The sequence below is a fragment of the Gymnodraco acuticeps genome, unplaced genomic scaffold (genome assembly GCF_902827175.1).
Source record: "Gymnodraco acuticeps unplaced genomic scaffold, fGymAcu1.1, whole genome shotgun sequence".
NCBI classification, from domain to species: Eukaryota; Metazoa; Chordata; class Actinopteri; order Perciformes; family Bathydraconidae; genus Gymnodraco; species Gymnodraco acuticeps.
The window spans coordinates 430,864-453,050 of NW_022989815.1; the positions used below are offsets into that span (position 1 = coordinate 430,864).

A 22,187-nucleotide genomic window follows, 5' to 3' on the forward strand; every position below is an offset into this window, starting at 1 on the left:
CACTATCACTAGCTGCTAGAAGGACAGGGGAGAAATGGCTGATACCATAGCTGACACAAGAAGGCTCTTCTCCAAGCCCCAGAACCTAAATGACGCGTATGGACCTCCAAGTAATTTTCTAGAAATTGATGTGAGCAACCCTGAGACCATCGGGGTTGGCAGGACCAGATATACCACGTATGAAGTCAGACTGAAGGTAACAACTGCTAATGATGTTAGCTTTTAAGCTAGCTACCTGAAGTATCTAACGTCTTTCCTGTTGACAGAGAAAGTTATGACTTCATTACATCGGGGTCGCCCAGAGCAATAAAGGATGCGTATACAGTCACATAGTCGATATTTAATTATGTGTAGAAATATCTGTGCAGTTGTATTTGCAACACGAGTTTGCTAACGCTAGCTAGCAGGCTAGTAACCCTCGTAAAACAAGCTAACACTGTTTAGCTGTCTGACAGTAAGGTAACGAGTTAACGTTAGTGATGTTAGCTTTGAGTCCAAGTTATTTGATTATACGTTTGTTAATAAGTAATGGAGAAATGTTGATAACAATGTTAACAGGGACATTGAACCTAATGTTTGCCTAACTTGTAGCTGTCTCTGTTTACGAAGGAAATGTGTTTACATTGGCCTCAAGTGTTTTTCTTCCGTGGCGTGACATTTCACTGTTTTATCAATGCATACAAGTCTTCAAATAACTGTCACATTACCCCTGCAGCAAACTGAGTAAAACGAAGATGAAACAACTCATCATAAAAGTTTACCCTGCCAAGACAGTTCAGGTTTGAACTCCTGCCACACCCCATGTTCTGACTGCAAAGAATAGATAACAGAATGGGTTACACTTAAGAACCAACTTGAAGTCATGTATGACAAGATGCTCATCTATATCCTATTCTACTATTACTTGAGTAAGGGTGTCTGTTTTTTCAAGAGTGCTCACTGCTTACTTTGACCTGACTTTACTGATAGGTCATCACAAATTCTCCAATGCTAAAGAGGAACATAACTTTGCAAGTCAGCTTCTTTGAAACTGGACAGGATGCAACGTGCTGCCGGATCCTTTCCAGTCGCTCCCAACCCCCTCACCACATTTCCTTCCTCCTGCCCGACTGAATACTTGTAGAAGAGAACAAATGATGGTCTTCTTAGAGAGGTTCCTGCCATCTGTTGGTAAACTATAGTAGTTGGTCCAAATGCTTGTGTCAAGAAACATATATATACATATAAGTGAAATGTTACATGTTAGACTATTGCCTTACACAACATCCAGAAATGTGCTGTTATTGCGCAATGAGGAGAAAAACAGTTGGACAGTCCTTCCTATTGCGAAACACAGATGTGTGTCTCATTGGTATTTTCCTCTGTAAATCAAGGCTGAGTCAGCTTGAATGATTTTTACAATGGCCACCATGCATTACAATGCAAAGACTGTACTTTAACCAACTGACAAATAGTAGACAAGGATGATGATTGACAAAAATGATCACAAGGTCCACTTACCTTGATGTTTTGGAGCTTGATTAAAAAAAATGCACCCCCGTTTCAAAGGTTATGAAGAATTTGTGAAACTTAAATGAGACATTTGCTTAAATTATTACTTGCATTATGATTAGCTATAATTGTCTCTTTCCAATATGACACATGCATAGAAAGAAAGTGGTAGCACCGTTTTAAAGATTTGACAAACTTTCATTTCTGTCACCACCTACATTTGCATAAATTGAGCCATTCCAGGGCTTTTCTGTATGCGCTTGAAATGGGCAGGCTTTATTGAGAGTCTGAAATGATCAGGCAGTCATTCATCTCGTCTGATTGCCCTGTCTTTTATCTTTAAATTGTCATTTCAGTTGACTGACACCCCTGTAGTTAGTGGCCTGGATTAGATTGGGGAGCAGCCCTAAAGTATTTATAGTTTCCCTTTACCTTAACAAATGGGTTGAGGAAAGAGAAGCCGTCTCCAGGCATTAGCGTTGAATATAAGGCTACTGTACTTGATTAGTGTGTTTATAATTAGCATATGCGTGTAATCAGCATTATTGTGCACCTCATAGCCCTGTGTGACCCTGCTTTGCATAAGACCACAGAAGAAGCGGCGCATCCCTCACTTCTCAACAAACGTGGTGTCAACTTTGCTTTGCTTCTCTCCTTCTCCTTTCTTCAGCTTTCTTTAGAAGCATTTTCCTCCATCTCCAGCAAGTTAAGAGCGTTAGCCACAATGCCTCGGCCTGGAATGCATAGCCTATGCTTTGCTCTTATTGTTTCCATTTTACTTGTAATATTCAGAACTACTTTTTTCTATCCTCTAACTGTGCTTGATACTTTCTGTTTAATAACGCTTTCCCTTGTCTCATATTCTCACCGCTGTCCTGCTATCCACCTCCAAATCGAGAGAGCCCTTGTGGCCGCACTGAGAGAGTCTACCTAATCCCCTCATTGAGAGAAGAGAAGAATGAAACAGGCCAGGGTGTGTGGGGGAGCTGGAGCGTTTTTTCCCCCCATCCTTACCCCCCGCCCCCCACCCATGGGAGGGCAGAAAGCCACCCCCTCACCAGCCTTCATCCCATTGCCCACTTATCCCATTTCACTCCCAGCTGTGTGCAGTCAGTTGCGTCGTTGATAACGTGTCACTGAAGCCCCTTGATGATATGATTTCATATATAGCATAAACACCAGAGCAATGCATTTTCATTACATGATATTGTTTATTTTACTCTTTCAATAAATGACAGTGTGTATTTGACTTTTGACTTTGCAGTTGCTGCATGTTTAACAAGTAGTATGTGAAACTAAATATGTGCTTATCATGTGAGAAACCTTATCCTTTGAGGCAGGAAACATAGTCGCTTTTTGACAACCAGGCCTGCATTGTTTTTTAAATCAATGAGATCAATATACTTATTGCAGTCAGTTTTTGAAAGAGGTGGAAGCTAAGTTCTTAGTGAAAGGAGGCGGATATCTCATTTTGCCTGAGCAGACTTGTAATGTCCAAGGTCGTGTTGAAACAATGGATTTTTGTTCTCACCTAAATCCTTGCGATTTAAGCGTAGTTTCTCAAATGGCCTATAGACCACATGAAGCTGGTAGGTTCTGTTTCTTTTCTACCTCTGCACGTGTTTCTCACGTCGGTGATGAGTTATTCCGCAGAGTCCTATCATATCACCGTAATGTTTTTTCGTGTGGTTGCTGGCTTTAGAGGTCCTTCTTAAGCAGCGTAGTGTATTTGTCTGGACCCTCAGCAAACATGGAGTTGGGGTGTTTGTGTGTGAGGGGGGGGGGGGTTGTTGGGTATTATCAAAATGTCTTGTCTTAAGTTGGTTCCCATCTCATCCAGAGAGCACATTCAAGGGAGCAAACTTTGGGATCTCACTTTGTTTATGGATAGGAGTACATAAAAGGCCTCTTATAGCTGTGTCGCTCACTCTCACTCAGTCTTCCACCCCTCCTCTTCTCTACTCTCATAGCTTCTCTTTCTTTCTCTTTTCCATTTGGGCTATGGGGAGGGGGGCCTTTGGTCATTAATAAAATGGGGAGAGGCGGGTGTGTGGTGGGTTGGGGCGCTTGTCAGGCACAGTCAAGTGTAATCCAAAGTCTACAGCATCCTCTTCGACAACTATTTTAATGGAAATAGGGAACATATTGTATCAAGGCTACCATATCCTACTTGAAATGACAGTATCAAAAGTGGGAGTTGATACTATGGCAACAAAGCAGCTTTTTGCCAGCTAGGCGAGTCGGAGAGAGGGTAGGCTGTCAGGCCGCAAGGGCCGGCAAGCGAGTGAACGAGTGAGAGAGAGTACATGGAGAAGCGAGAGCGAAAGATCCATAGCCCGAAAGCTTTTGTTCCCTGTCTTTTTTTCCCCCCACTCTGGAATATGATGCAATGAGATGGTATTATGTTGCCATTTTTTTTATGCTATTATTCTGAAAGGAGAGTATATGGGAGGGGTAAGAAGGGGGCATGGGGAGGTTTAGGATGCGCACTCTCAAACTTGACTTAATCCATCCTGCTAAAAGCTAATGCATGGTGGCCTTGAACTGTTCTCTCAGGATATGAGTGATCTTTGTCCCCTCTCTCGCTCTTCATCTGTCTCGCTGTTTTTAAGGGTTCTGCCTCTTTTCAACCCATTTTCAATGAGCCTAAGGTATTGTGTCCCACACATTATGAATCACATGCTCTTCCTATGGAGCATAGATTGCACCTTAGTCACTCATAATGGAAAGTAGAGCTCGGTGGTTTACTTTGAAGGAACTATATCTAGCTTTATGGTCTTTTTCAAAGCATTTTCTCTTTTTTAAAGCTGCTTTAATATAACCATTCATTCCATATTTGTGTGTTTTTTTTTGTTGGTCTTTCTCCAAGTTTGGTTGTTGTCCTTTCTGCTGGCTTAATTTCCCTCATGTTTTAGTTGTTCCGCTAACCCTAACCCAGTCCCTTAGGAAGTGAGAGAGGCAAAGTGTGCCTTTTTAGACAATAAATGAAATGCTAAGACCCAGCTGGGTGTGGACTGGTCCCACCTCCCAATCACTGCAGGGGCCAGTAAGTTGAGACACCGGTCCCTAACCTCTAACCAACCGTGAAGAGAACAGAGGCCGGGAAACCTTATCTTTGACTTGTAGGGCTCTCACGCACCGCCTCCTTCAGTGTGTGTGTGTGAGAGAAAGCGAGTGAGACCTCTCCTTTTTCACTTCTGTCATTTTCGTTCCTCCCCTTGTCCTGCAAGGCCAAATCTCATAATCACAGGGGTAGAGAGGGCGAGACGATTGAAAGGCCAGGTGACTTTCTTTCCTTACACTCTCACTGCTGGCTTCATTGTGTTGAGATGAGAGGTCCGGGTTCGACTGTGTGTGCATAAACAAGTTTGAACGCCTCGGGCTATTATATTTACATTGTTAACTGTGTGACTGGTCAAACCTCATACTTAACACCTGTGCATGCCCACTTCGTGTACGCCAGTGTGTGCTTGCGCGTGGTTAAGTGTTTTCTGTGTGCACATGATGGGATTAGAGTCACGGCGGTGGCAGATTACCTGTAACTGTGATCTGTTGTGGTGGGGATTAACTTTGCGGCGCTCCATGCTGAGAGGTAACAGACCACGGTGAGAGGAGAGTGGAGTTAATGCTAGAGCACTGGGGTGATAAAGCTTAGATAATCCACTTCTCCTGTGACCTGAGAAAGAGGAGGAGTGAGGGGCTCATTGACAACTTCACCTGGAGAGAACTTGAAATAAGTGGGAAAGAGACGTTTTCAGGGCTCTTGTGTAACAGAAACACACAGTGGGAAAGAGGGAGTGTGCATCCGCCACAAAGGTGACGGAAAGATACCAGTTACAAAATGGTTTGTTTAAAAAAATAGAGGTGGTGGCTAAAAATGGGTGTTATAGTAAAACAGCTAAATGAACTAATAGAGCTATTTTGGAATCAAACACCAGGCTAATATAATGATCAGATATCAAATCCCAATCACTAAGCATGAGAAAAGTAAGCAGCCAGTTATAAAAGGTGGAGCATAACAGTCTTTACAGTGCAAGGTGCTGCAACACATACTTGTTGTTCTCGTTAATAGAAACTGTGTGTGACGTGGATATTATACATTGACAACGGAGTGACATGCATCAGGATTCTCTTTCAATTATTTCCAATAATAACATTTGAGTTTTAACGTCAAATATGGAATCGGCAGCTCTCACCGCTATTTATTAAAATGTGATCAAACAAATTTGCCCTTACCAACCAAATGTTGGCAGGATCTAAAAATGGTTACTGAATGGGTGGATGGAGCAGAGGGGGAAGACAACAAATGCTTCGGTTCCCCCCATTGAAACACCACAAGAGGAGTCTCAAGGGCAGAAAATCTGACTTATTATCACGGAGCAAGAGACATAAAGAGGGAAAAGACTGAAAGGGAGAGACCATGAGAGCAAAAAGACCACTCCTGCTCTCCCTCCTCCTCAATTAGTCCTGCACAGACCAGATGAAGCTCACAACCCCTCCAGTTTTTTTCTGCTCTTCCTTTATGACTGCCTACACCCCCTCTGTGTTCTTTTGTTCAGCCATTTACTCAGCCTTCTAGTTAACTCTCCATCCCCTCTACTGCGCACAGCCGTCTGCTCATCGATCAGTCTGCAGCTCACACTGTATTCCTGCTGCACCTACTTGTTCAAATGCTTTGCTCTTGTGATTCCTATTTCCATGAATTCTGACCTTCTGTGAATGTGGCCTGCCAATGAAATGCTTATTCACTCCCTCCTTGTTCGTACATTGTCACAGGATGGCCATGTACTGTCAGGACTAGTGAAGAGGTTTGGCATTGTACTGTCATTTGCTGTTTGCTCAATGTTCTGTCAATGTCAAAACATCTCTCCTTTTTTTTTATGTGCTTCAACCGCGACTAAGAATGATGCACCTATCTGCGCATGGGTGTGCACAATAGACAAAATGGCCATACACTCTGAGTGCGATTGACCTTGGTGAGCGTAACATAGGTGAACTTTCCATTTTTCTTTTCAGTTTGGTGAAGGAGTCTTTGTTTTTTTGTTTCTTCCTTTCAATAAAGTCAGACAACACAAGGTTACAGCCTAAACCCAGTGCGATAACACCTTTCACTCTCAGCATAAAGGTTTCTCTAGATTTCGAATGATAATTTCCCACATTTTGATACAGATAAGTGCTCCTCAGAACGTGCCTGTGAAGTACGCGCTCGCTGTGGTGTTACTACTCAAACTAAATCACTCAAAGGAACAACCTTACACTCAACACTGCGCTTCCTTGAGTCCTGGACAATACACCCGCCATCATATACTTACATCCCCAAGCGGTAAATGCCTTATATTCAGAGCTTTATCCATCATCCCGTTCAGCAGAGTAACAGTTCATAAGGTATCGAGCCACAGAGAATGGTTCATATTTTCTGATTTCTTTCTTTCTGATTGGTCCAAATGTGAATAGTAACTAACAGTTGAGCTCATAAATCCAGTATAGTATATTGAAAAAGCGAGTAAACACCCTTTATGTTGCTTACTGGAATAGAAGCACTGGCTTGATATGGTCTCAGGAATAAGGACAATCTGCACGCAATCCTTAGAGACATCCTTTAACAGTTTGCCATTTGTGTGTTTGTACCCACAGACCAACCTACCCATCTTCAAGCTGAAGGAGTCGAGTGTACGGAGGCGGTACAGCGACTTTGAGTGGCTCAGAGCGGAGCTGGAGAGGGAAAGCAAGGTGAGCCGAACACAAAGGCGCTCGAGTACTTATCTTATCAAATCAGCACACAACAATGATCACGTGCCATGTTTTTGTACGGGAGAGAAAGTTGTGAAGTGATCTTTTGAGCCCGTTTGTTAAAGAAGATGTAACCTTAATGTGGTCTGGGTTCTTTGTCTCCTGCTGTCATTGAAGGCCACACATCCAGTTTAGAGCCTCGGAAAAGGCTTGTGAAAATGTTCTCACCAAATCGTACTCTACACAATCTTTATAACTTTTAGAATATTCAAGCGAGGAATAATGTTGTTTTTTTTAAATTATATTCTTTTGAAATTCTCTTCACATACAGACAGCCTTCAATAAATCAAATCATCGGCCAAAAAAAGAAATCTGTAGCTGATGCAAGACCAAAATAAGTAGGTGGTGAAAACCAACGGTATAAATAGTAGTCTCTTCGGAGTTAACCTTTACGACAACCTTTTTCAATCATTTCTCATTAACAGATTTGAAGAACGGATTTGACGGACTGACCTGTGTGTACTCCACCAGAGTTGTTATCATGCCGCTAGCTTGAAAGCTGTAATTACATTAGCCATTAACATGTTCATTTTGAGGTAGTGGCTTTTGCAGGGCCAAAGGAACAGGCTATCATTGTTGCCAACTTGGCGACTTTCTCGTTTAATAAAAAAAATGTGGATCTTACTGTTAACTTCTTTCATTGAAAAACTGTAACTCATTCCTGCAAATGTGTCAGTTTCTCCCAAGCTTCAAACACACAAAAGTGAACTTAAAGTGTCCTATAAGCCCATTTAAGTGCTTCTGTATGATTATTTTTGCTGTGGTTACTCTTATATTTCAGGTGGTCGTCCCTCCTCTCCCAGGAAAAGCTCTATTCCGGCAGCTTCCGTTTCGAGGGGATGATGGGATATTTGATGACTCTTTTGTCGAGGAGCGGAGACAGTCTCTGGAGCAGTTTCTCAACAAGTAAGCCTTACCGTGTTTTCCTCCATCCCTCTTTGCAAGAGGTTAAAACAATTTATTCTTTACAAATTCCCCTTCATCGTTTGCTGCTCCTGCCTTAGCTGGGTTTTATGGTAACTCTTGCGAACAACAAAACAGCTTGTGCAATAAGTAGATTCAACTTTTTCACTTCTCTTCATATTGTTAACAAACTGAACCTGCAGACAGACGGGTCTTTTTCCTCTCTATCCTCCTTAATTCTCTTTTATAATTACTTTGCAAAAGACAAGAACAACCAAAGAGGACTTAAGTGTGCACCCCCACAACATCAGTTCCCCCACATTTGTTTTATTGTTGATGTGTAATTTATGATAATTGCAGCTCAAATTACAGCGCGTTGTTCCGCGGGATCGTGTGCGCACCTCTGCTTATTTTTGATCCAGCATCCTCGTTTTCAGCTGCGGAACAATAAAAGTTACAGCGTGATTGTAATGATTTGCTTTGATTGCAGACTTGGCCATTATCTTTGTTTCATGTGCAAATGCATCAATGTTTCCTTTTTGAATATTAAGTGCTCAAAGACAGTTGAGAAAATTTTAATCCATAAATATGTTTTTTAAAGAAGATGAATGTGTTGGTAATTAAGACCCCCCCCCTTGCTTCGTATGAATGAAGCACTCCTGTTGATCATATCATTGTTCACACTTAATACTGGCCCGTGTGGCTGGCAGCATTGTTGAATCTGTGATTGAGAGCATTGTGAAGAGGAAATCTCTTGGCATGGTAAACATGATTGTCGCTGTGGAACATTGAGAGGGAGGAGAGGAGATAACCATTAGCTTTTGATTAGGCTAGTCAAACATAATTCATGCTTCAGGTAAAGACGAATGGCTTCAAAAAGCAAGCCAGGCCTTGACATTTTAACATGCTTCAGCTGCACCTTGTCCTCCATGTCATCATCTCAATTTCCAAAAGCTATTAAACAGGTTATGTTGGGGAGCAGGCACGATCTCTGCTTTGATTGTCCTTGTATTTGAATGAATACCCCGGGCCGCTCTATTTTTCTAAATATTTCCAGTAAGGGTTTATGACGCATGCATACGTATGATTTCATCATGTTGATCTGTTCTCAGAAATGTTTTTTGGGGTCTCAGGTGCACTGGCTCATTCTCATTAAGCTTCTTTTGGTTCAACTGAAGGTAAATCTGATGTCAAAGTGGCTTTAACAGGAACATGCAGTCATCAAACATACAGTATTTAGAAGGGTTAACAGAATTGGTTTTAAAATCATCTAGAAAATATCTAAATTAACAGCTGTATCTATCATTTTTTGAATAGGTCTATGTGTTGGACGACAGAACTTCTGTTCCGAGCAGCGAGTCATCTACTTTGTTTTACTGAATAAAGATATTAAGCTCACAAAAGGACAAGAGAGGAATTATACTCAACTAAAACCATCTAAATTGCCTCGTTTGGTAAGGTATTTCTTCTGTTTTGACAATCATAAACTATTGTTTGGTCGAAATATACCCTTAAGTAAGTAAAATGGGAAAATATGCAAGCTCTGCCAATTTCATTCTTCAGTAAATTCTTTATACCAGTAAATTGGCTAAATTAGATGACTGGTAGCCTCTCAAAAACATCTGGGGAGATACTCAGCCAATGGTGTTGTCAAATTTAAACACGGTTTACTGTGTAAGACTTAATGTTGACTGCTCGCCTCCTCTGAACTGAAACAGGTAGTCCTGTGTGTGCTAACTGCTCTTAGCTGTTTGCTGTAATAGTCCTGTAAACTGTTCCAAAGCAGTGCAAACCAAAGCAGCAGCCCCTACCCAACGATTCAAAGTAGTCAGTAGTCAAGGAGCTCCTAAAACCGTAAATGGAATAGCTTTCTCAAAAATAATCCCAGTCATGACAAATCCTTAAGCATATAATCATAAATGAGCACATTTTTTAGGCTGATTGTCCAGGGTTCATTTTCAAACTTCCAAATACAGAGATGCTCATTCATATGATCTCATCTATAACCTCCTGCAGAAGTTAATAATAATAGAAAGGATAGATGTGTGGAAACCAGATTCACCAAAGGAAAATCTGATGTATTTCAAGTTGTCTTTTAAACAACACTTTCACACTATCTCCTACCAACTGTCATTCCACATGGTAGTGGAGTTTCTCGTTTATGGGTTGAAGCTCTTATAGAGGGCTCTTATGTATCATCTACCTGGGATGATGGTCTTTCTCCTCTACTAGTCTTTCTTTCTTTCCCTTTATATGGCTTGGAGAAGAGGAGAAAACTAATCCTGTTATGTGACTGTCTGACTGAGTGACTGAGTGACTGAGTCTAGATTTGATCAGCCTCATAGGGTTGGTTCTTACCCAAAGTCAGTGCGTTACCTGCAGTGGATAGCAGTCGGCACAAGAAGACCGAATGTATGACACGTTAGCAAAGCAATGTATTGCTATGGACAAAGGCGTCAGCAAATATCTTTTAGCCACCTTAAAGAAAGGCCTGCCTTTTTTAAAACAAAAATCAATATTGGTTAATTGTACCATGGCGGAAACCGTAGTTCAACCGCTGCCTCAATCGATTAGTTAGTTTGTGTTGTTGTGTGACTTTGGATTCATCAAGGTAACACAAGAAGCTGTGGACCAGCAACTCCCGTTCCCTGCAGGGACAAATAAATGTGTTTGTCAATGGAGTCTGGTGGCTTTGAAGAGAGCACAGATTACAACTCAAGTTCCCGCCTGAAAGAGATTTCTGACAGCAAGGTAAGGCTGGGAAAATATTTTAAAATATAGCGTTCACTTAAAGGTCCCCTATTATACTGTTTTTCATCAATATATTATAGTTCTCAGATAAATACAAAACATGTCTCTGAAGTGTTTGGCTCCAAATACCAAACAGATAATGCATTGTAGCATCCCATAATCCTCTCTGTTTCAGCCCTGTTTCAAAAGTGCTGATTCTGTGTCTGTTACTTTAGATGAAAATAAGGAGCCCCTCCCCACGCCCCTCAGAGATATCTGGTTAAAAAGAACACAATGGTGCTCTAGGAGGAGATTCAGGTGATAAGGTGGGGGTCACCTTGGTTGGTGATTGGCTAATGGTTACTCAAACCAAAAAATCGTTATGACATCATGAAGTGGCCAAAATCTGATCAGCTCATTTTCAGACAGGTTTTTATAGAAATGGATCAGGACAAAAAGAGTGAATCTTTTTTCCTGAAATTTCAGAATCTCTTTAAACAGAGGGGACACATGTTGATGTATAAAAGACATGAACAAGTTGATTTTGCATAATAGCTCCCCTTTTAAATGGGTATAGATTTGTATTTTAAATAGTTATTGCTCCTGCCTCCATTCACATCAGGGCTACCAACACTTAAGCTAATTCATCAGTTATTTGAAAACACTTACGGAGGTGGAAACTCCTGACCGTTCAGATAACTGATAACTGATGCCTTGTGATTAAGAAATGTTTCCCTATTCTTTGGGTCATTCATGTTAAATCTTTTCCAGACTTCTCACCTTAAAGTAAGTCCCACGCTCTCGTCAATCTCTGCCCCATTCATGTGTGTCTTTATGTCCAATGGTACATTCCTGTCACCAAGTCCCATCTTTGAACAGGCACTCAGGTTTCAAACCTGCCTTTTTGCTCTTGTGTGTTTCAGAGTGGCGGGTCATCCTCTAGCTCAGAACGAACGCTGCCTGCACATGTTTCTACAGGACGAGTCTTTGGACAAGAGCTACACCCCATCCAAAATCAGACAAGCCTGAGAGAAAAGATGGCTCTGCTCTGCTCAGCCCGACTGTCCAAAGCTCTCTTCACTGCTCCAGGTTTCTCTCAGACAATAAACATTTCCACTTTTCCTCCACACCCCCCCCCCCCCCCCACCCCCCAAAGTAATAACGTTCACTGCCTCTTTTAGTTTAATTAGTGACAATGATCTATGTTTTTTCACTTTCTAATTGGAGTCAAGAATGTTCGACATTTCTGTGGTTGAAGGTAATTTATAGTAATTTCTCTTTATGTCTGGAAATGCCACTAACATGGATATATAATGTATTTATCATTTAGCTATGTCTTGAATATATTCATTTATATAGTTACATTGAATGAGCATTCTATGTATGCAAAGCTCTTGTAAAGACACACAGCGTTTCCCATCATATATATATATCCAATGCTGGTATGTTGCACACCATAACTGGCAACTAAACACACACACACACATACACACATATATATATATATATATATATATTTGATGGGCCTCGACTTTTAAATCACACTCAGTTGATCCTCTTCAAAAGGAAGCACCTGTGTGTATCAACCAGCACCTGACCAGTTATCACAATGATTTTCTAATAAGAAAGAAGTAATTTACACAGAGGGAACTGCAGTATTTCTACTGGCCATATGCATTTTGAGATTTGTATACTGCTGTGCCATTTTTGTTTATTTTGAAGATTTTCCAATAAAATAGGTGAAATGTCTCCACACACGCATACATTTGTTGATTTGGACGGTTGACCTCTCTCACACTCCACATTGGATAGTCTGCTGCGAGTTGCCACAACAATTATCCTAAATGTTTTATTACAGCACTTATTCAATAAATACATAACCTGTTCATTTCATTACAAAAAAAGTTTAGGCCTATGGCAAATCAAAGCTTAATGCAACTGTCCTGAGTTTTTATTTGAAAAATACTACCTCGAAAGGCCAAAGTAATGCATACATAATGGCTGACTCCTGATTATTTCATACAGGGTATATCATGATTATCAAGTCAGGCTTTATGTGATCTGTTTACGCTCCATCCAGTTACATAAAAAAGGCATTTCGGGTCTGACTAATCGTTCTGAAAGCAGAAAAGTTATCCGTTTATTCTTTATTATTCAAACTTTTAGTACATTTGCATGAACTCTTTTTTTTGTAAAGAAGTATTACAACATTGCTTTAATTGAAGGGACATGTCATCCCGATAGCTTAAAATAGTAGTGTCAAAGTAATCACAAACACTTATGTTGTCTTATTTACACTCAGTTGTCACTTTATTTATTTGCCACCCTAAAGCCAGCTTGTAAATGTGAAATTAATTTAGACTGTTGGGTCAAAGAGCAGCAGTTTTGAATGTTTGCATCTGACTTGCAGTTTGATTAGAATAAATAAATGTTTGGATTAGAAGCTGGAAAAATGAGCTGATGGATCTGAAATGCCACGTTGTTTTTTATCTTACTGGATTTTAGCTAAGTTAGTTGCATATAAATGAATGATTCAACTTATTTTTACTGAACAATTCTGATTTAATCATCCATAAAGTGCGAACAAATCACAAACTGTCATTCATTATGAGTCTTGAAGAAGTTATTCATTACTTGTGCATGTGTTTAATACGTAAATGCATGTATTTTGTATACCCTTACATCTTAAAATATCTGTAAATGTACTTCACATTTAGATCTAAGAAGACCTTCGCCAGTAGTTTAATATCTGGGTTATTTAAAAGCAGTTTAATTCATTGTCTTTTATTCTCTCGGTTACAACTCTAAATAGTTATAACTCCAAATATTTACAGCAGAATAAAAACATCACAGTCCACAAAAACATTTCCAAGTGCTGAATATTATTGTATCCAGTGTTAGTGCCTAACTTCACAAAGTGGACCTAAAACAGCCTCAAACAGGACACCGCAACACAAACAGGACAGTAACCACTTAAATACAAACACCATCTTCAGATGAATGTAGTTTTACAGTCGAGAGGCAATGCAAGCATATCCTTCAAAAGTCTTTTCCCCCTATGTCTTCATAGAGTTGGCGCCTCTTCCATCATGCGTTTGGTTTCAGCACCAGATCGGAGGGACAGCGATTCACATGCTTCATTTTATTTTTGTATTTTATTTTTTGGTTTCCTCCATTGGGATTGATCACAGCAATAAAATACTGAATTGGTCATCAAGCTCATTGGTCTCACAGACACTCAAAAAACGTCTTTATATATAATATTTCTTTGTCAGTACTTGGCAGGTGCGCTTCCTCCGGAGTCTTGAACACTGCAGGCTGCAGTATCACACAGGTAATTCTACAATGAAAGTTACTGGCTAATTCTTAACTAGAGCAACTGTTAACAGGCTACTTAGTGAGTTCCGGCTGTGTTGCAGTCTTTGTTTCAAATGAGCCTATAAGCCTAAACAGGCTATTTTAAGACGGCCTAAGAGATTGTGTGCTCAGCAATAATTCAACCCACGGTTACACCTGCTATGATTTGATTTCTGTCGCCTGCTGGTGGGTCTCTCTGGGCCTTTTTAGCTCAAGTCTTTTTTCCAGGTGGCGAGAATTCATATATCGCTGGACTTGTACATGTCGGAGAGGAGCCGGGTGATGGGCACGTTGCCGATGGTCTTCTTGAAGAACACCTCCTCGATGGTGGACGGGCCTACCGAGCGGAGAGCCGGCAAGAGCAGGAGCAGCTTCCCGAAGCGACATGGCTGGGTCGGGTACCTGAACACATCACTGGGGTCAAAAACAGCCGCTCTCTCTCCGGTTCTCTGTGCTCAATGTCTGACGCTGCCTGACCAATTAACACACACCTGTGATTCGAATAGCTGCTAATTAAAAGCGCACCTGTGCTCAATTACAGGATGCTACAGTGGCTTATTGCCTCATTAACTTTATAATGAAGCTGGCTAATGGTTATCTGCATGACACGGCTCGACTTAGACGTGAAACATGACAGATAGAGGGATGGAAGGATTGGAGAAGATAACAAGAGGGGTAAATAATGGGTTCTTACCTGGTGTGTATGTAACTGTTGAGGGTGAGCTGTGCCTCGTCTTGTAGTGCAGCGATGGCGCTGGCGTTGCGGAAACTTCTTAACTCAGTGTTGCCATGCGTAGGAACTATAAGAAATAAGCAAAATCCTTAATAACGACATATATTATTATATACATTTGGACCTTCGTTAGGTTAAATGAGAACAATTTAAAATACACCTTGGGGACAATGCTACTCACCGGCTTTAAAAGTCACAATGCATTTCAAACAGGCGAACTCTGTTGCATCCAGACGCATGTGCCTGAATCGGGTGACCACCTCTTGAAGTGCTTGTATCTCAGAAATGATCTTATTCATCCGCTGAGACTCTGTGTTTTCGGTGTTCATTCCTACAAATAAATACAGAGAAATTGTCATTTTGATAACACTTGTGTATATGCATGCATGTACATCTGCAGCTCATGAGGCCTGCTATATGCCTGTATTCAGATGTGCTCTCATACGTACCAGAAACGGCTAGAAGAGTAGAGGAGTCCACAGGAATGGCCCACTGCGCGATGCCCAGAACAAATAATTCCCTCCAAGCATCCTCCAACAGAATCAGCTGCAAAAACAGGTATCATGTCAGTGTTGAACTGTATCTCCAATCAAGCAAGAATGCGAGTCGTATTATTATTTATTTGGTGCAATACAACTCGTGCGTAAAACACGATTGCTTTTGCTTTCCATATTGCGCACAGAGAAGTTCGTTTTTTTTTCGTGATTGTACCAGTTTAACAACATAAATAAGTAAAATACGAATCAAGTTACATGGAGCAAATCGGCTCTTGTACGTTTTCTGTATGATAATATTTGTACTCCAAAGCGTACCTGGTCCGATAAAGGCAGGGTGGAGAATGCGGGAACACTCTTTGCCCACTTGATGCTCATGAAGAGGAGGCGCGCTGCTGACTCACACACAGACTCTGTCGCCACTTCGTAGAGGTACATGGGGGTGCCACTGACTTCATGGGGGTACTGCAGGCAGAAATAATCATCACTATATGTATCAGTGTATGTCATAATGAAACACAGTTCACAGAATGGTAACAAGCAAAGCCCCAGCACCTGGTTTTATAATTATTAGTGTTGCTTGTGGTGGATTTACAGTGAGAAATCTGATAAGCGGAGTTGAGGCTCTTACCGGGCTAAATCGGGGCAAGAATTTCAATTTCTAACCCCAAAGGAGAACAACTCTAATCCTATAATAACATTTTGGAAGGCTGTAATACAGATATCAACGGAATATCAGTAACTGTTAGATGAATTGTAGCCTATATTCAGATTAATCTAGATTACAAAATAAATACATGAAATGCTGTAAATGTCAATAATAAAGCTAAGAATAAAGCTTTATTTATATAGCACCTTTCGCACGTGAAGCTCGAAGTGCTTTACAAAATGGCCTACATCACAATAAAGCACGGATTGATCAGTGAACTCATGACATCAATACTCAATCAAGTACGACTGGTCGCTATTATATCCTAATGATAAAAATAATAACAATACAAAATAAGTATTTTTTCCCAAAATATACCTTCGGAGTGGGTTGTGCCAGACCCACCAGGGCCTGTCTCTCCGGTGTGTTTGCTGCGCTCATATCCAGGTTGTGAGGATCCAGTTGCGTGACCGTGGTAAAGAAGGGAGGGCCAGACAGAGAGGATCCCGGGAAATGGGTCGATCCGTTCACCTCTTTGTGCCCCCGGAAATATAGGGCGACCTGTTTGCGGATGGTAGACGTCCGGGGCCCCCTCTCGTGTTGAACGGCTGTGAAACGGGACAGTAGGGACACACAGTGAAGGAATGATCTCTGCACAAGTGAGAGGCTAATTATCTAATTTGTTTATTAGTAACTGCACATAATAGTTTATTGTATTTAAGTCGTTAAGAATTCGTAAAATTAAGAAGTTAATGTGCACATTTTATTTGTGTAAAATAAAAAAATAATTGTTAATCTAAGTGTCCCACAGAGATAAAATAACAACTCCTTTAAAGTCACTGCAGAGCAGGTAATCATCAACCTGTTACTTCTTTTCAGCCTAAATTAACAGCCTTAAAACACGTTTCCAAACTCCAATCCAAACGCCACTGCATAGCGTGTCTAGGCCAAAGTGATAATTAAATTAAGCCCATTTACCGTCTTTATTCATGTTCACATCGAGACACTTTTTCAACCGGCACGCTCTGCACTGGTTTCTGTGAGTTTTGTCCACGGGACAGCCACCCTGTACAAAAAGAGAGAGGGGGAGAGAAAGGGAGCAAGAGAGTTAGAGACTTCCGTTTTATTTCTATCATCTTTCACGACTAAATGCTTCTTGCTATTATCTTCCTGGGAGGCCAATTTCCAGGTGAAAGATCGTGCTATTATCGTGTCGTTATCGACCTGCTCCCCTGCGGCTCCAGTGCGGCCTCATCCAGAGGATAAGTACTCTATCCCGCCCTCTGCTGCCTAAATCCTCGCTTTCGAGTCATCACATTAGATTGGATTACACCTGGTATATTATAGCAGCGCGGTGTTTAGCCTAATACTTAATGTTCCAGGCATGACACAATTAGGCTCATCAAGGGAGACTTAACACAGCGTCAGAAGGGAAAAGCAGGATCTGCGCGTAAAATGTGCAAACCGTGCGTAAAGCTTGTAATCGTTTTAGGAGGAGGACTAGGGACGTCGTGTCACTTATAACATTGATAATACTAATCTCTCTTGGCACAAGTGCAGTAACTGTAACTTGCTAATAAGTAGTTACTGAGAGAACGTGACTGAATATGTATCCCAAATCATGACATACTTCTGTATCTCCAACTTGTTTGATTCTCCCCAAAAATGTTGCACAAACAACACAATCAAATATTGCTTATTTATGGAGCTTGCACTTTTCCACAGGCCTATGTACAAATTAGGACTAGAGGAGCATGTGCTTGACAAAGGTTATACTTAAAAAGAAAAAAGAAAAGTAGGAGGCCTCACCTGAGAGCCAGATTTACAGACGTATGTCCTGTTTCTGCGGATGCTCCTCTTGAAGAATCCCGAGCAGCCGTCACAGGCGTAAACACCGTAGTGTTTCCCTGAGCTGCGGTCACCACACACTTTGCATGGGATGTCCAGTATTCGACCTGAGAAAGGCCCACAATTCTGTTAGACACCATTCACTAAATTGTCCCACATTTCAATTTAAATGAATACATTGAGCATTGAAAATAATAATAATTACAATTTGTTATTGTCAATATATAACATCTGGATGAGTTGCAACAACATCTCGAAAAGTTACACCAAACGTTTGTAGTTCGGTGAAATTAGTTCCATAGAGCTATAAGGATAGATGCTTAAATTGCCATTGTTAACATACAGTATAACCAAACGGTCGTTTTACACAGTGGAGCAATGGGAAAAGCACCCTACAAATGACTTGTCTTTGTCCGAGAACACACACACACACACACACACACACACACACACACACACACACACACACACACACACACACACACACACACACACACACACACACACACACACACACACACTGGACATTGCCTCGTCCGAGCATGGGAATGCACGGCGTACATTTCAAGAATAAAGTCCGGTGGGAAGCGTCATATCTGAGCTCTCTAAGACAATGGCCTGAGGGGGCACAATGGAGACATTAGGGGAAAGTGTTAACTTAATGATTTTCCCCCATTGAACCTCGTCTGACTGCCTGGATCTCGACAAGCTGCCAACTCCCCTTCATAATGGGACTCGACAGCTGCTTTATCCCGCAGGTCTATAGGCCCCAGGATTAGGGAGTGACACTGCACCATGAGAATAATGCGCACCAACTCGTTTCACCAACTCAAATGAAGTGTATGTAAATCGACCCCGGTGTAGATGAAAAAATGTGATTTTTTTTGTGTGAAGATTTTGTATTCAAATCTATTAAAAAGAAGTATATTTGTATGCATATGAGGGAGCCTTTTTTTCTGGAGGGAAAGCCGTCTATGTAATTACACTGACGTTTTGCCACCTGCTCATTGATTCACCAGTGACCCGTCAAAAAGGGTAGCATGGGAATAACTACTGAGCTGCAAAAACAATGACTTCAGGAGGAGAGTTATAGGGCTTCAATTGCCACATTATGGAGAATCAGAAGGCCATGTAGGCTATTTAACTGCTGGCCACAGCCGTGTAATTGCCGTAAGATAGAGAGAGGCTACTTTTTATGTAGCATTTATGCCTGGGAAGGGTTTCTATAGAGTTGGCCTGTTGAAAGTCATCTCATCATGGGAGTAATTTCAGAAAATCAACCTGCACTATAATAAGTTATGTTTACATTTGTCTGTAGGCCTAGTAGACTCTCGATTTTCAAATTTTAAAAAAATAGAAATGTTGACTGTACTTATTGGAGTCAATTACTTATTAACAGATCATTAAAATATCCAAATCCTATGCAACTCGTTAGTTAATTTGCACACTCCTAAAATAAAAGTTGAAAGCATACATATTTACGAAGGATATTTGGCAAAATTCCGAGCCCAACAAAATATAAAACTGTAGTTTGAAAAGAGTCAATTAAATAAAATGACGCACAATTTTGTTGTGAATTGGGGAAATGTATTTAACTTCCCGCTGTGGGAGTCCAATTCGTCTCCATTGTGTGCAGTAATTGTTTGAATATATGGCATATTCTATTAACGTAGAAGAAAACCTGCTAAAAGAAGTGGCAATAAACTTGTACTGAGTGCAGGACATTTCTACTGACCACCCATAATGTGATATGAACTTGAATGACAGTGTTTATAATGTTGGATTTTCCTTGTTTTGTTTTAATTTAAAATGTAATGGTTATTATTAGCAAATTAAACATTTAAGCATCTAAGGATTAAAAAGCTAAATCAGCAGTTTTGCTTGAATATTATGCATGTGGACAAGGAAGCGACACTGGAAGAGACAGGCAAATGTTAAAATAATATAAATGGCTTTCTTTTAGAAAAAATAATAACATAGATGTCTGCATTATTATTGAGGTTTAATTTGCATTCATTGAAAATCCAGGAGGCCTAACATAAATACAAATGCATGTTAAGGTTCTTGTAATAAACCTTTTACCATCTAAAATCTTACAAGAAAAATACTAAATTGTATTTAATATACCGAAGACATTCAGGATCTATATATAAATGAAGTTTTCAATTATTGTTGTTTTTGTTTTATCACAGTAGTACAGAAAAGCGCGGACGCAGACCTTAAGACAGGTAAGCGTTATGTATTTGTTTAAAACAGCAAAGCAGTCAAATAAATAAATCTCTTATAAAAGTATTATCATATGTTCATTAAATATCTTTCTGTTTTTTTACATTATTACTCTTATAGTAGTTACTGACAGTGAAATTACAGGCAACAAGTGGCAGCACGTTAGAGGAATATTCGGAGCATGCCTACAGTTTAATATTTTCTTTTGAAAACGTGATCAACTTTACAAAAACTATATATTTTGAAAATATGTCAGACTGATGCCGCTTTAATTATCGCTCATGCAAAACAGTGTATACTCTGAAGATTTCCCACGGAACTCCACTCACATTTCACTACGATCACAATGAATGAACTGACTGAATTATTGCAGTGAATCCCTGATAACATAACCATGCAGCAGCTTCATGTTCATGTTTAACACTCCATGTAAAAGTAAGCCCCATTATAGAGCATTTATTCTAACACACCGGGCTACTCAATATTCTGCACAAGCGTCAGGAACACTTACTTGATTTGACATTCAGAATATCCAGACAGCCACTTGTTGAGCCTGCGGGTTTGCTCATCATGGACACTCGATTTAATAATAAAGTTGAGAATAAAAATTGTCCTCTTTCTCTTCTTGTTGTTGCTGCCAAAAACAACTCGTGAAACCGCAGCACTTTCCTGTAAGTCTTTGCCAGCGGCGATGAGATCGGCAAGTCTATGTCCCGAGTTGCCAAACTTGACAGAGTAGATCTCCGGTCGAAGAGCCAGAATTATGACCCACGGTTGAACATTGTTTCGGTCAATCTTTGCCTCTGATACGCAGGGTCCCCCGGACTGCAGCGACCTGTTCACGGCGGCAGCCCTCCAGATCTGCGAGCGAGAGCCGGTGCATAAAGTTGGATTTGGAGAAACGCAGCCTGGAGCACAACACCGGTGTGAAAGCAGAAACAAATCTTGATTTCGGATATTCTGACAGGTAAAAGCTTGTTATAACCACGACACGATGTGACTTAGTGGTGCGAGTTCCTCAAAAAAGCCTCGGTAATATTTATGAGAAGTGTCAGGGGGAGGCTGGAGGGTGGAGATCTCCACTTCCTTCATCCACTTGGCTTTCTACTCCAAACTCCAACCTGACGTCACTGGTGTGTGTGTGTGTGTGTGTGTGTGTGTGTGTGTGTGTGTGTGTGTGTGTGTGTGTGTGTGTGTGTGTGTGTGTGTGTGTGTGTGTGTGTGTGTGTGTGTGTGTGTGTGTGTGTGTGTGTGTGTGTGTGTGTGTGTGTGTGTGTGTGTGTGTGTGTGTGTGTGTGTGTGTGTGTGTGTGTGTGTGTGTGTGTGTGTGTGTGTGTGTGTGTGTGTGTGTGTGATCATGTGTGTGTGATCATGTGTGTGTGATCATGTGTGTGTGGGATCGTGTGAATGTGTGTGCAAGTGATGGGAAGTGCCTTGCTCATTGATCAAGAGGCATTGCAAACAAAAAACACGTGTTGCACGCATGTTTTCTACAACATTTAGACTTGTTTCAGTTTAACATTAATTATAGGCTGCAAAAAAAATCACTTTTTAATGACCAATAAATAGAAGACGAATGCAGGCATTACGATTCTTAGAGTAACCGAGGTATAAGAGGTTGCTTTATACAGGGGGGTTAAGGGGCTCAGACATTAGTGTCATGCTCCTCATTTCATGGTTACAGTTAAGACTGAAGAATAAGTGCGTGTGGATCAGTCGAGATTTATTGAACATGTGCTTTATTATTTATCATCAGAAAGAATAAAACAACATTTTGTTTTATTATTAAGGTTGCAAGTAGCTGAGTTTCCTTTCTTAATTGTTTGTATTTAGTCATTTTGAGTTTCACTGATGTCAGTGTTTTTCAACCTGTTTTTTGGCTCATTTACAAGTGTCCATTCAAAGACTGGCCATTGATTGACGTGTACAATCTGAGGTAAGAGCTCGTTAGTAGGACTTTAATATA

At 40.7% G+C, this 22,187-nt stretch overlaps 2 protein-coding genes across 3 annotated transcripts; one reads left to right on the top strand and one right to left on the bottom strand.

The window, feature by feature from the left end:
* Positions 1 to 14,125, top strand: snx3 (sorting nexin 3). 2 transcript variants are annotated; one of them, XR_004570484.1, is made up of 5 exons: positions 1 to 196; positions 7,126 to 7,221; positions 8,063 to 8,187; positions 11,838 to 12,003; positions 13,985 to 14,125. XR_004570484.1 is itself a non-coding variant. In XM_034231108.1 (4 exons), the coding sequence occupies exons 1-4, from the start codon at positions 35 to 37 to the stop codon at positions 11,941 to 11,943; spliced, it is 489 nt and encodes a 162-aa protein (XP_034086999.1). In that variant the 5' UTR covers positions 1 to 34; the 3' UTR covers positions 11,944 to 12,669. The 2 variants fall into 2 exon arrangements, 1 of the variants encoding a protein (XP_034086999.1); XM_034231108.1 differs by lacking the exon at positions 13,985 to 14,125 and having other exon boundaries at positions 11,838 to 12,669.
* nr2e1 (nuclear receptor subfamily 2, group E, member 1) lies at positions 13,047 to 21,310 on the bottom strand. The gene is made up of 9 exons (XM_034231095.1): positions 20,733 to 21,310; positions 17,957 to 18,102; positions 17,126 to 17,213; positions 16,526 to 16,755; positions 15,817 to 15,963; positions 15,454 to 15,550; positions 15,186 to 15,335; positions 14,966 to 15,071; positions 13,047 to 14,673 (listed from the first exon to the last, which is right to left on the bottom strand). Exons 1-9 carry the CDS (start codon positions 20,791 to 20,793, stop codon positions 14,511 to 14,513), a joined length of 1,188 nt encoding a protein of 395 aa, XP_034086986.1. The 5' UTR covers positions 20,794 to 21,310; the 3' UTR covers positions 13,047 to 14,510.
* Between the last annotated feature and the right edge of the window lie 877 nt (positions 21,311 to 22,187).